The sequence below is a fragment of the Cinclus cinclus genome, chromosome Z, assembly GCF_963662255.1.
Source record: "Cinclus cinclus chromosome Z, bCinCin1.1, whole genome shotgun sequence".
Lineage (NCBI taxonomy): Eukaryota > Metazoa > Chordata > Aves > Passeriformes > Cinclidae > Cinclus > Cinclus cinclus.
Genome location: NC_085084.1, coordinates 58,924,173 through 58,938,959, shown reverse-complemented (window position 1 = coordinate 58,938,959; position 14,787 = coordinate 58,924,173). Strand labels below are relative to the sequence as shown.

At 40.2% G+C, this 14,787-nt stretch overlaps 1 protein-coding gene across 1 annotated transcript in view; it reads left to right on the top strand.

Annotated features, from left to right (window-relative positions):
• Positions 1-3,737: 3,737 nt before the first annotated feature.
• Positions 3,738-14,787, top strand: part of DOCK8 (dedicator of cytokinesis 8) — an 86,395-nt gene continuing 75,345 nt past the window's right edge. The window contains exon 1 of the mRNA XM_062513722.1: positions 3,738-3,912. Coding sequence (XP_062369706.1) covers positions 3,860-3,912 — 53 coding nt within the window. The 5' untranslated portion in view covers positions 3,738-3,859. The remainder of the gene's footprint in view (positions 3,913-14,787) is intronic.

The window sequence follows — 14,787 nt, the reverse complement described above, 5'->3', positions numbered from 1 at the left end:
CATTTGTATTCCTCCAGAAGAATTTGCACAGACAAGTGAAAAAAGAAGATATGCTTTCACATAGACTATTTTTCTTCTTTTGGACTCAAGTGCTTTATTTTGTAGCCTTTTGAAAAAGGGCTGCAAAGTGATCTAAGTTCCCTTTCTTCTGTTTCACCAACACAAAACTGAAACTTAAACCTAGGAGTGACTTATTTTTTTAAGGGAGTTCATTATTTAATTGCCAATCTATATAAAACAATAATAGGAATAATGGAAAATTGCACTCATTTTTCTGAGGTTTAGTCTGCTAAATTTCATATAACATTTTTTGTTTAAGCACTTTTGACTAAATTACTTAGATTTTACTGGATACTGTTGAGATCTGTGCCAGAAAAGCACTGAATTTGATGGCATGTCAGCTTCCTCTATGGAAGGAACATCTAGCTCCATTGGCTGCATTACACTCTTCTGATATGGTAGGAAGGTGGAATATGAGCAAATATTAACAGGCACTGTGTGTTCTTGGCACGTATTGCCAACTGAGATCATCACAATTTTCCTCTTGGTGTGAACCTCCAGGTATTCTTGTGGGATAATCAAATCATATTTATTCATTAAATGAAGTTATATACCACTGATGTTTTTTTGCCAAGGATGGAAACTTTACATTTTAAAAGATAGAGAAAATTCCCATTAATCTAACTTAGTTGGTGGTCGGTCAGCAAAGGTACATCCTCTACAAATTACCCGGTAGGGGTGTGTTAGGATATAGGCCATGATTGTGATGGAATATGAAGTTGTGTTTAACAGTGTTCATAGTGCCTTGGTACTCAATCATGCAGTAGCATTCCTCACTGCCAGTGAAGAAAAAAGATGTTTGAAAATGTGTGCCTTAAAAGAAAAAAAAAAAAATCCTTGTTAGGTGGCATGTAGACATGCTGACATGATAGTCATTTTTTCTTCCAGTGTTTCTTTAACCAGCCTGCAAACTCCTTCAAAACAATTTGCAGCGGTGTCCATTCTGCCCAGGCACCCATACAGAACCTGTGCTGTTATTACCACCACTCAGCTGTTCTCTGTGGCTGGGCCTGCATCTCCTCATCCTGCCCAGGTACATTACCCATCTGGCCATGGATCCAACCCATGTCAGGTGCAGGAGGAAGATCTAGTAATGGTGAGAGCATTTGAAGCCCAAGAAAAATTACAGGGAAGCATAGCTTGTGACTGTTTCTAGGGCTGAGGTGGTGAAGCAGTGATTAGGACTACCTTTTGGGATGCATGTGTGTTTGATAGGAGGATGGGGATAAGGAATGGGGAGTGCAAGCATGGTTTCCACTGTATTTATTGCAATACCGAATAGGAGCTATGGACACCCAAGCAAGCTAGGTTTGGAAAACAGCAATCTGTTCTGTAATTGCACTGTTTCCTTTAATTTTCATTTTTTTATGCCTTCACTGGAACCTGGTTTGATGTAATATTTTAATCCTCTGACTGGAAAGATCTTGTTTGCAGGAACTCAAATAATAGTTCATTTAGCAAAAAACTGGAGCACACATACTGACAATATTGAATTGTATAAGATAGCTTAAAAAATCACTTCATCAGCTTTTCATCTGGTAGTTCTACAATGAGTTAAAACTATGCAAATTTGCTTAATGAAAGTCCATACTTTTTTTTTTTCCCTTCAAAAAAGGCAATGTAACTGCTGACATAATAGATGAAAGGAGTATTTGATGGGTTTTGCTAATCCTATGCCAATGTAGGGTTCCGATAATTAATTTAATCCAAAAAGATGAGAACTTTAAATTATCCAAATGTTTGTGCTGTATCTGCTGAATATATGTGCTGGTTTTGGCTGAGTTTTGGTAGAATAAATTTTCTTCATGGTGGTTGGTATGGGGCTGTGTTTTGGATTTGTGCTGGAAGAAGTGTTGATAACAAAGGGACATTCTTGTTATTGCTGGGATGTACTTGCATAGCATCAAGGCCTTTTCTGCCTCTCACCCCAAACCACCAGTGAGGAGGCTGGGGGCAGGGGGCACATGGAGTTGTCAGGGGACAGAACCAGGACAGCTGATCCCAACTGACCATAGGAATATCCCAGACTACATGGCATCATGCTCAACATAGAAAGCTGGGAGGAAGAAGAAAGAAGGGGGGCCTTTCAGACTGATGACATTTGTCTTCACAAGTCACATTACCCATGCTGGAGCCCTGCTTTCTTGGGAATGGCTGAACATCCACCTGCCCATGGGAAGCAGTGACTGATCCTTGTTCTGCTTTGCTTGTGTGTGCCGCCTTAGTTTTCCCTATTGAACTGGTTTTGTCTCAACCCACAAGTCTTCTCATGTTTATCCTTCTGATTCTCTCTTCTCTATTCCACCAGAGTGTAAGTGTGAGACGTACCTGCCAGGTGGGGTTAAACCATGACAGCACCTTCTCTCTCAATGTATATATACATACTAGCCAAAACTTTAAAGTTTTGGAAACTTTAATGTTGTGTGTCTCCTTAGGCATTTTTTTCCTGCATATGGCAAAACATTTTTGAGTAGTCCTTTTGTCCATGCTTACCAAGAATATATGAAGCTGCAAAATAAACAGTTGTATCATTAATCAATGGATGTATTTGTGCTCATTGGTATGTTATCTGCATTTCTGCTAGCTCTATTTCTATAGCAATATTTAGCAATCAAGTAAGGTCCTTATTTCATGCCACATGAGCTATTAATATGAAGCCTGGACTCTTTTGTAGCTTCAATGAGGTATTGTCTTGCCAGACCCAGTATCTATGGCATTCAAAAGTTTTTCTTGTCACCAATACATGTTGGACCACAGCTACATATTAGTGATTTGTAATTAAGTGATACTTAAGTTCAAGTTAAATATAGGTAAGTGGCTTTAGCTTTATCTTGGTGAGGTAAAGACAGGATGGGTGTGGTGGGCAAGTTCCGTGCAATGAAGTGTCCAATTTATTCTTCCCAAGGCAAATATTTGTTAGGTAACAACATCCTAGTAAAAGTAAATTTTAATATCTTCTCTTGTAAGTTTCTGTGAGATATTACAAGTCTTGTTCTGCTGTACATCCTTTTGGGGCTTTTTTTTCCCCCACAAACATATTTGTTTCAGTTTTTGAATTTTTATATATCTCTGTTTTATTAAGTCTCTTTGGCATCTCTACATTTCCCTAGGGACCCTTAGCCAGAGGTTAACCTAGAGGTTAACATTCGTATTTGAATGGCCTGGCAGGACGGGCTGGATCCTCGGCGCCCGGGGCCGGCCCGGCCACGCCGGTGCCCGCTGCTTCCTCGCCCGCCCCCGCACAGCAGCGCTTGACCCCCGGCGGGTGTGTATATGTGTGTGGGGTGTGGTGGGGCGGAGGCGTCTGACACTCGCACTGCGGTTTCCAGAAGAAGGGGCGTGAGGCATGCTCATGGATTCCCGCAACTATGCACGTTCGGATGTACACAGTGCCTTCCCTTCCTCTCCGTGCCTAAGCGCTTGTCCAAAGTGTGCCCGGGCGGCTCGGGGTTCGCCTCTGTAGAAGGGGGAAGTTCCTGTTCTCCCCCAGTGCCCGTGGAGCCCCGGCCGAGCTGGTGGAAGCCGCCGGGAAGGCGCAGGACGGGCCGGGCGCTGGTGGCGCTGGGGGCAGGGGCGGCAGGGTGAGCAGCCTGCTGTGCACTAGGGCAAATCCCTCCCACTCCGGCCAATTTCGGTGAGGAAGGTGAAATGCGGAAGTTACCACCCAGAACTATCAGTGGATCGTCGGGTTTTTAGCCCGGAGCACGCAATTAAATAAAATAAATAAATGAAATAAAGCCGCCCGTCGTGCGTACAGCCAGTCCTCGTCGGCAGCCGACAGCCACGGCTGCTCGCCCGTATGGCGACGTTACCTGCCGCAGACAGGAGGGCGTTCGCCCTGAAAATCAACAGGTAAGCGGCTTTGCTCGTACCTGGCAACTGCCCCTCGCCAGCCTCAGCCTGGCCGAGACCAGCGGGACGGCGGGAGCCGGGCGGGACGGCTCCTCCCCTGGAGACCCCGGGGCGGAGAGCCATCCGACAGCTGCCGATAGATAGCCGGGGCTGGGCAGCCTTCCACGGGCACCGCTCCGCGGCCCCGCTGTCCCTGCGGCAGCTGCACGCCCGGGCTGCGCTTCTGCTGTCGGGTTTGCTCTGGTGAAGGGTACTCAGGCGAAGCTGGCTGTGGGTCCGTGCCCTCTGGCAGGGAGGTGACGTCCAGTCTCACCCCAGAAGTTTCTTCCCCATCTGCTCTGTCCGAAGAAGTCCCGAGTTCTTTGGAGGGGGCTGCTCGCTGGCGACGGGGCGTGGGATTGGGGTTCCCCTTCACAAGAAGTGGCGAAATTACCTGATCCCTCTAAATTACCACTCCTGGCAAATGAGGGGTTTATGTAGGACATCAATTCTGCAATGACAACTTTTTTCCTGTTCTTTCATCTATGAAAAGTCCCCCAATGACTGAAAATGTATCTACCTCCCACATTCCCTCCCTAAACCAAATAAGAGTTCATCTGTTGGAACATCATACTCTTGAGACTAAACTTGCTGTCTGATAGAATTTGGTGTCTTTTCCCGAGGAAGTGCTGATTTGCAGTTCGTCTGTGCTCTGTGCTGACAGTAAGAAACCAAGACAGTTATTTTCAGATTGTTAGGTTAAGGGAAAAAAACAGGCCTCCTTTTCAAGAGTCTTGTCATCTGAGAAAAAAACTGTGTTTCCAGGGTGTTGATGTAAGCACCAGGTACCTGAGTTTGCTGACACATAAAAGAACAAATAGCATAATGGTAGTATAAACTGAGGATAAGTGTCTGTGCCAGAGAGAAAAGTATGCAGAGAAACTCCACCTCCTCAGCAATTTGTTGGAAGACATGGGGTTTGCAGTCAGGGAGGATAAAATTAGCTCTTCTGTGATGTGCCTTTCTCATGGCAGAATGTGCAGTTTGTACCTTTCTGTATTCTTTGGGAGTTTATTTTAATTTTATGGTGGAATATTCTCAAGAGTGAGACACCAAATTTGGAAGCCATCAGATGAGCAGCTCATGAGAGGATCATGGCACGATTCCTGATCATTTGGGGACTTGCTTGAACAGAAATCGTAACTAGCTGATGTTTACAGACCTTGAGTTATTTTCTTTCTTCCTATTTTTAGGGTCATTTTTTGGCAGCTTTCCCTAGCTTTGGTGATGGACACTGTTCATCTCTACTACTAAAGCCTTACAAAGTAATGGAGTCATAGCAATCAGTTCAGCTTCATTTCATGAAGGTTCACAAAAATTTTGCTAGTAAGAACTGTTGGAAACTAAATTGCTGTTTTTTTTTCTTTTGAACCAGTAGTGAAATAGTATTTTTTTGTAGCAAGCTAAATGTTGAAAAACATTTCTAAAACATTAGAATTATAAAAATATTCTAAATATTATTCCAATTTAAGAATGCACCCTTTTATTTTGTGAGCATGGATATTCTCTTTTACACTTACACTTTACTCTGTTTTATCAACATAGTAGATATTTTTTAGAAGGATATTTTGTTCCACTTACTTCAAAGGAAGCAGGACGTTTTTATATGCCTCCAAAGCAGTTTGTACTGTTGACAGAAGAGAGCTCTTCACAAGAAGCATTTTTAATATGGTAGTTCGGACATTTTTAAAGCAATTTTCAAAATCAGAGGAATAATAGGTCAGTGTGTTAGGTTTCTTGTCTGTACAGAAAAGGGTAATTTACAGCTGTAAAATTTTGTTTCTTTCTCTTCAAAATTTTTGACTTCTTAAAAATGCAACTTGTAGTGAAAGTTGAACATTACTGACCAGGCAACACTTTCAGGACCTGGTGCATTGCCTCTATAATTACTTTGCATTTGCTACAAATTTACATGCAAAACTCTGCCCTTTTTTTTGTTTACTCTTTCTCTTGCTAGTGATTTATGCAAGCTATATATTGTTTTTATGAGGACCAGCAGAATTTTAGGCTCTATTCTGCCTAAACATCAGCCACCTCCCTGCTACTAACATGAGGTGTACCCTGGTGTGTTTGGTGAGGCATGACAGATATCTGACCAACCTATGAACTGTGTTCTATAAAAAAATTATCAATAACATGATACAAAATGTCTTAGTGGTCTCATTATGACTTAAATTTAGTGTGAGTTCATGAGTACTGGACTTCCAGATGATTCAGGAACAGCTATTGCATGACAGGCAACACATTTGCTTAGAACTAGGTCAGACTTTAAAACCAGACCTTCAAATACCTTCGAACTCTTGTATGCAGCCTGCCCACGTAACCATGTTTTCCTATCACTTTATTCTTCCTTCCACCCATCTGGTGTCTGCTGCCCCAACCTGTTGCTTCCTGCCTTTTTTTAATCCTGCAAAGACTTGCACATATGTTTTTAATGCATATATGTCAGTAGTTCTTTCTGCTTTAATAGGATAGGTTATCTGAATAATTATGTTAATTTCCTATATAGAAGTGAAGGAACAATTTTTTTAAAAGAGTCCCTCAAGTCAGGCAGCTGGAAATCAGCATGGGACACAAAAAGCCAGATCATTCTTGCTGAGTTTAGTTCAAGATAGTAATTAGAAGATATCTGGATTGTGCAATGTAAGTGTGTCTACTTTCCAGTTACAGTATTTATACCCAGGAATCAAGGAAGTTAAAAAAAGTAGTTCTGTAAACCACTAAGGAGAAAACAACTCACCATCGCTAGACATGTGGCAGCTGAGCAGTGTAGATTTGAGAGACCAGAAAGACTGAATTTTAATAAGTTTGTATTGGCAGTGTGTTAGGATAAACACATTAACAGAAGAGATAGTCTATTTTTATTATTTCTGTTTAGCTAGGGCAATTTGCTGTCTTATCTTTCACATAGGTCTTGCAGCAGTAATAATTTGTTTTGACTTCAAATGAAGAAAAATGGGCTTCAGGTACCTAGCTGGGGCCCTGGTCACCAATGCTCTACATTCAAAACATTTCAACACTCAAATTACAAAACAGAATGTTATGAAGAGCAGCAGTACAGGTCCCTAGCATATAACTTAACTTTTTAAGAGTCACTTTTAAAGTGACTCTTGCAATTAAAACGTCTCCAAATAGGCATACTCCTTAACTGCCTCTACAGACAACTGTTACTTATTACATAAGTAACACAAGTATTACTTAAGAAGTTTTCACCATTAATTTCTGTCATTTCATTTCCTCATCCCTGAAATTGCCCACTTGTGAAACAAACTTAGCTTTTCCTGTTGTGGTTTTAAGATGTGTACTTAAGGATGAGTACACATTCCAAACCCCCTGTTACTGGTAGAGATATTTTTCACCAAATCGGGTTCTTCAGAGCCTCTGCAAACCTGGCCTTGAACATTTCCAGTGATGGGGCATCCACAGCTTCTCTGGGCAGCCTGTTCCAAGGTGTCACCACCTTCACAGTAAAGAATTTCTTCTTGATGTCTAGTCTAAACCTATCCTCTTTCCCTTAAAAGTGAGAGGTTTCGCTTTCTCTCTTGTCCTGTCACTACAGGCCCTTTTTAAAAGTCCCTCCCCATAGTTCATGAAGGTCTCCTTTAGGTACTGGAAGGCTATATTGGTTCTTTCCAGTGTCTTTTCTTCTCCAGGCTGAGCAAAGATATCCAACTCTCTTGTGCATCTTCACAGGAGAGGTGCTTCAACTCTCCTCTGGACTCACTCCAAGGGGTCTGTTTCCTTCCTGTGCTGGGACCCCAGAGCTGGATGCAGCACTGGAGGTGGGGTCTCACCAGAGCAGAGCAGAGCAGAGCAGAGCAGAGCAGAGCAGAGCAGAGGGGCAGAATCCCCTCCCTGCCCTGCTGCCCACACTGCTCTGGATGCAGCCCAGCACACCTTTGGCTCTCTGGGCCTTAAGCACACATTGCTGGGTCACATCCCACTTTTCATTCATCAGTACCCTCAGTTCCTTCTCTGGACAGCTGTTCTCAATTCATTAATCTCTCAATCTGTACAGGTCTTGTTGGTTGCCCCGAACATGTTCAATGCCGTGCACTTGGCCTTGTTGAACTTCATCAGGTTCATATGGGCCCACTTCTCAAATCTGTCAGGGTCACTTCCCTCTGGACAGATCCCTTCCATCAACTGAATCAAGTGAAGTACTCAGCTTGGTGGTGCATTCATTCCCACTATATATGTCATTAATGAAGTTATTAAGTAGTATTGCTCCCTCTACTTACCCTTGAGGAACAGCTCTCATTACTTATTTCTGTTTTGGACATTGTACATTTACTGCAGATCAAGCAAGAAAGCTATCAAGCTAGTTCCTTCTCCACCTAAGACTCCATTGGAGATGTTTCTCCAATTCAGAGATAAGAAAATTGTGGGACACAGTACAGAAATTCAGGTCACTCTTGCCATGTCCACGATGCAGTTACTCCATTGTAGAAAGCCACTAGATGAGTCCAGCACAATTTGCCCTAGGTGAAGTCGTGTTGGCTGTCTTTAATCACCTATCTGTATTCCATGTCCTTCATTATAGTCTTGAGGAGAATCTGTTGCATGATCTTATCAAACACAGAAGTAAGCCTGACTAGCACTGTTCCTGGATACTGGTTTTGTTTGCAAACCATTTAATCTGGCTATAGGAAATAAATACTGGAGTATATAGGAATATCACTATACTTTTTTAATCTTTCATTAATTTTTTTCCAAATTTTCAGCTGACTACAGCTTGTGTTTCTTTCCAATTGTCCACAGCATTTATCTCCCATTTCTGGTTTATGGGGATATATTATAAACTAATTGAAGTATCTGCTCAATGCTTTCACAGAAACACACAAGAGTTGAGGTTGGAAAGGACCTCTGGGTGTTACCTTGTTCAGCCCTTCTGCTCAAGCAGAGCTGTTAAGACTTAGCTGCCTATGATCAAGTCCAGCTGGAATTTGAAGGACTCCAAGGACGCAGACTCCACCCTCAAGGGAAACAGATGTTTCACTTGGAATCCCCCAAGTTTCAGGTCAGGCCTTATTGCCTCTAGTGCTGTCACTGAGAACGACTGAGAAAAGCCTCTCTCTTGTCTTCTTTACTCTGTCCCTTTAGATATTTGTATAAATTGATAAGACCCTCCCTGAGCCTTCCCTTCTCCAGACTGAACAGTCCCAGCTGTCTCAGTCTTTCCCCACTAGCGTGTAGTCCCTTCATCACCTTAGTCCCTCTTGGCTGGTCTCTCTCCAGTATATCCATGTCTCTCTTGTACTGAGGAGCTCAGACTTGGACAGAGAACTTAGGCAGTCTCACCAGCATCAAGCAGAGGGCAAGGATGAACTCCTTCAACCTGCTGGCAATACACTGCCCTGCACCCTGGCATAACATCTGGCTTTTTTGCAACCAGGACATATTGCTGCCTCATGTTCAACTTTGTGGAAGTCGTAATCTCCTAGAACCAATATAGTCATGGTCTGCTAGGATCTCTGATGCTTTCCTGCAAAGCTGTTTTCCAGCTAAGTGCCTTCCAGAATATATAGGTGCATGGAGATGATCCAGGTACAGGGCTTTGCACTTGTTGAACTTCACAAGGTTTCCCCTCAGTCCATTTCTCCAGCCCACTAAGTTCCCTCTGAAGGGCAGCATGACTCTCTGGTGCATCAAGGTCATGCTGCACTCTCCTCCCAATTCTGTGTTATCAGTAAACTTGCTGAAGGTACACTCTGCCCTGTCATCCAGATCATTAATGAAGATGTTAATCAGAATTGGATCCAGTATTGGCCCCTGAGTTTTACTGCTAGTTTATACCCTCTAGCTAAACTTCTTGCCACGGATGATCACCATCTGTTCAGGAAGTTTTCAGTCTCACTGTCTGCTCATCCAGTTCATACTTCACCAGCTTTAGATATTATTCCTTTAGACAGATGAAGAACCCCATCTCTTCACTTCAGGCTGTTTTTTTTTCTAGCTTGTGGCATCATTGTCTTGGTGTCCTCTGGATTTGTATTCAGTATAAGGAATAGATTGTATATGGCTCTAAAGCAGGTGAAGAGAGGGGAGAGAAGACTGGGTGCTCTGCAACTTCATATGCTACTCATGAAGACCAATCCCCACTGCTGCCTCTGCACATAGGTGCTTTACCTTCCACCTGCCCACTGTTTGAAATCAAGGCAGTTTGAGGGAGGAGAAAACATAAGAAAGACTCCATACCATGGTTTCATCCCTGCTCTATCAGTTACAAGTGCTCACAGCATGTGAACAACTAAATTAAGTTAAATGTAAGTTATTAAAAGCCTCAGATGGCTCTTCCCCTAGGTGTATTCACCTGTGTGTCATATTCTGGGACAGTTTTACAGGTACTCCTCCAGTGTAAGTGTGTATTAGACACTTATACTCCAGTATAGCAGAAGTGGATTGTAAAGCAGTTACAGGAGAAAGTTGAAGAAGAAAGCAGTATTGTATGTCCAGATTGTACCATAGGGCACAAGAATTGATATTTTTGTTAAAAATTCCTGTAAGCATCTCCTAATTTCTTAAAGGTAAGATTATTCAGGATGATACCTTTACTACATTTGGCATCCTAGTGTCCATCACAAAGACTAAAAGCCCTTTCCTCTGGCATACTCTGCAAAAATTGCAACATTTCATGAATAAAATATATGTACTTTCAGGAATTAATGAAGAAATAGCAAGAAAATGCCCTCATAACTACTTTTCAGACAATACTGATGTCTTTGGTTATTCACAATGGCTTAATTTTGGGTTTTGTCTATTACCCTTTATGGAGTTCTCTGCCTGCCATAGAATCAATGTGATAGTAGCCACTTAAGTAGGAGGTTGATGACAAACACAGGTCCACCCAGACATATCTCTGTGCAAAATTACAAGTGCAGGAAAGATAGGCTCCATAATACAAGTGTAGACTTTATCAGCTGCTAGGCAGCTGTAGAGACCATGTCTTTCTAGAACAGTTGGTCATGCAAGTGAAATACTGTTGTTACAGTTGAGACAGATGTTACTGACAGCTAGGAAGCTCTCTCACTGCAGACTTCATACTTAAATAGGGTTAAAAATATAACTATCCATTTTCTGTTGCAGTTGTTTAAGTGTAGTATTATACAGCACTGACTTATCTGTGCAATCACTGAACTCAGGTAAATAAACCCTTTTACATTATTAGAATAATAGGGTTTTTTGCTTTTTCTCTGGGAGTTGAGTGTTATGCTTGAAAGAAACTTTAATCTTTGAGCTCAAGAGCTCAGAAAAGCATTTTAACATGATTTTTTTGAATCTTATGTCCCTCCAGACTTCAGACATATACATGCATGGTGAAGCCTAGTCTGCAATTTATTATTATTTATTTATTATTATGTTCTTTTTTTATGTATAGTCAGGAAAATCTTAAGCTTACCAAAGAAAAATGTAGATACAAATAAGAAGCATTTTAATGTCCAGCAATGAATATTTCTTATTCATTGTTCAAAACAGTTGTCATTTACAAGCATGAAGTGTAAAACAGCAATAAAGAAATATTTAATATTGTATTTTATACCTTCTACTATTTCCAGGTTTTGTGGTCTTTAAAAATTACAGTTCACAAGCACATGTCTATATAGTTGTCCTTTTTTCTATTTTGACTTGATTACTTTTTCTTTAATTTGCTTTGAGAAACCCACCAGATTTTACCATTGCCTGTAGCAGTAGGAAAAATGGTAGTTTGTGAATAGGCTTATTTGAGAACACAATTACACTAAAATTTTGCTATCATAAGTGCAGTTACAGAAAAATAGGCCCAGGCCTAGCCAGCTCTTGGGCCAAGTTCATATTAAAGTCCCTAATACCTTTCCTCATGAGTTTTGTAGAATTATATTTGCACATGATGAATCACAGTTTTCTGAGCTTTGGTAATAATGGAGATCTTTTATAAGGGAGTCAACACACCTGGACTCAATATTAGTATTTTTCCCTAATGTTAACCAAAACGGGTTAGATAAGACCATATATTATTTCAGTTGTCACATGATGTGAGCCTTACAAAGATAATAGTAACAAGACCTCATATTTAGAACATTGAGTAAAATGCAGCATTTCTCCAAGCTTGAAATCTTCCAGATACATCAGTTTGTAACTTATAATATAAAATGTCTCACATAATCCACATACATTTGTAAGAGTGTGTAATAACGAAATTTGTACATGTAAAGACAACCAGCAGATGCAAAAATAGATTATTTTTAACAATAGTTCTTAATATATGCCAAATTTGGTGAACATTCTTGTTTTTAAGAGTGTGAGCAAAAGATCCAGCTTTCAAACATACCTTAGATACTGCTTTGGCTCTTGCTGAAGTTTAATCAAAATCCCCTGTTCTAGAAATAGCAATACCTCTTGATGTGCTTGAAAGAGGGCCAATTTTTTTTTTCAGGCATATTGTCCTATTAAATGATTCTACTTTTCTAGTTCAACTTAGCTCTAAAGAAAAAATGTTGTTCTAAGAAGTGACTGGGAAAAAAAGAAAAACCCATGTTTTTCCATATCAGGAAAGTCACAGTGAATCTCCACAAATCTGTGTTCTTAGAAAATGAAGGGCCAAAATATTAACACAAATTATTTTTCCAGTTCTGTCCCATTTGCCTTATTTCTTCCTCTGGGCTTTCATGTACTCAGTATTAAAGACCTTTTTATGAATATATTATTAATTTATTTTAAGTTGACAGCTGCATTTTTTGCTGATTGATAAAAATACCAACTTTAACCTTGAATAAAAAAAACCCCTAAAAGACCAAAAAAGAAAAATTTCCTTCAAGTAACATGTACATAGTCTTTATTTTAATATTATTTATTACTGTTGTTAATGTCTGACTTTTTCCACTTAGTATCAGTAATTGTTTCTTAGTAAAATGGGAAAACAAAGCACAAGAACTATTAGACTTGGTCCAGGGTTTACAAAATTATCAGTACTATAGTAGCATTTTCTTAGTGAAGTCTTTTGGATGCTCAGATAATACACATTAGCTGGAATATAAGTCTTTGCACTTATTTCATAATCACATGAATTGGTGGAGCAGTGCAGACAGAACAAAAATCTAGAAGAGTAAACTAACCTTATTCTATTACTTTCAAATCATAGTATAAAGAGAGGGTGGCACATACAATTTTTACTGGCCTTAAAATTGCCATTATCATTGTCATTGTACAGAATGTAAGCTTTTGGAAGACTTAAAGAGTTTAGGGAAAAAAAAAAAAGAAGCAAGTAGTGCCCTAAGTAAAGTTCTGAAATGGAATATAGACCTGTGTGCTGTGTGGTCTTCTGGAAGCTGTAGGGGGCACATTTATTAAAAAGTGCTTCTTCAGAATATCTCAGTTAACAGAAAATAATAAGGTGCCAATGTGAGGTTTAGTACTTCAAGCAGAAAGTGTTCTGGGCCAAACAGAAAATTAGCTTTAGATTAACTGTGGTTAATGCATTCAGAATGAAAGCTTTGTGTACATAGTGCTGGTGGACATTAAGGCAATGGGGACAACAAAAGAATTCTGGTGTTTACACATGTATTTATCTTCTGTTTGCATCATTAATTAGCATCAACTGAGATATTAATTAGAAATTTTCTATTGCATATATAAACTATCACAATCAGTCTAAGTCTATAATAGGATGACAGATGGCATTGATTTATACTTTCTGCTTTCCAGGAGGTACCACTAAACTACCATTCAAACCTCACACCTAAAACCACTTTTGTTGCAAGAGCCAACCAGTCAACAATGCATTTACATTGTCTTCTCAAATGTTATATCATAGCTATTCCTTTTATCCATACAGTGATTAAAAACTGCATAAGAACTTTGTTCACCAGGACCAAATAGTAGGTTTTTCATTTCTTTGCATGGCCAGGGTTAGAAAATTATTTTTGTGAGTGCTTATGTCTCTTCCCGAGGGAAAAACAGAAAGGCGGAGAAAAATCTCAGCGAATAAATATCATATATGACCTGGGAAAGAAATAAAAATTGATCTCTTGCCTATTTTTCTTTGTAACAAACTGACAGCATAATGAAGTCAACAGTTTCCTCTTCTAGATTTTTTTTTTTCTTTGTTCCCACACCATCCCTTGTAAGAAGATTGTTGTTAAATTTCAACCATCTTGAATAGGATCTTTATTGCTTTAGCTTATACAGTCTTAATGTGGTAGACCCCAAAGTGGGTGTGTGCCAGAGGGTGTACAGCCTACCTGAGCCAACAAGGAAACAGCAGCAGTTCAGATCGACCACTGCTGTAAACAGTGACTAACGAAGTGGAGCTCTGGTGCCTTAAGGACTAATTAGAAACTTAGAAGAAAAACAGGCAGTTCCACTGGCAGTAAGAACTGGAGATCTAAGTGCGATTCCCATATTTGCTAGTTAAAGACCTGGATCATTGCCCAAAACTTTGTGTGTGTCTGCGTGTGGGAGTGAAAGACAGCGGTAGGTAATTGTTACATTTTTCTCTTCTAGAGCTTTTTAGTTGCTTGTTTTCAGTTGTAACTAGAGGAGTTTCATCTTTGGCTCAGAAAAGAGCAAATGCTAGCTGTGAATTTTCTTTGTCAGTGTCAGGTGAAAGGGATTAATCTTTGGGGTAACCAAGACTGAATATTTTACCTGTTAGTAAAAGTTTTCACTGTTTTTTTATGATACTGCCATCCATGTATATTTAAGTGTGAATGTTTCTGTCTTTGAGGATAGTTCTCATACTCTCTATTTATTTTTTAATTTATTTTCATATTCCCTTGCTGTCTAATTGCATATGCAGCTCTTGCAGAAGACAACTTCAGTCTGCTGGAAGGGACTGTAAGGTTGTTAAGGATTACCCTT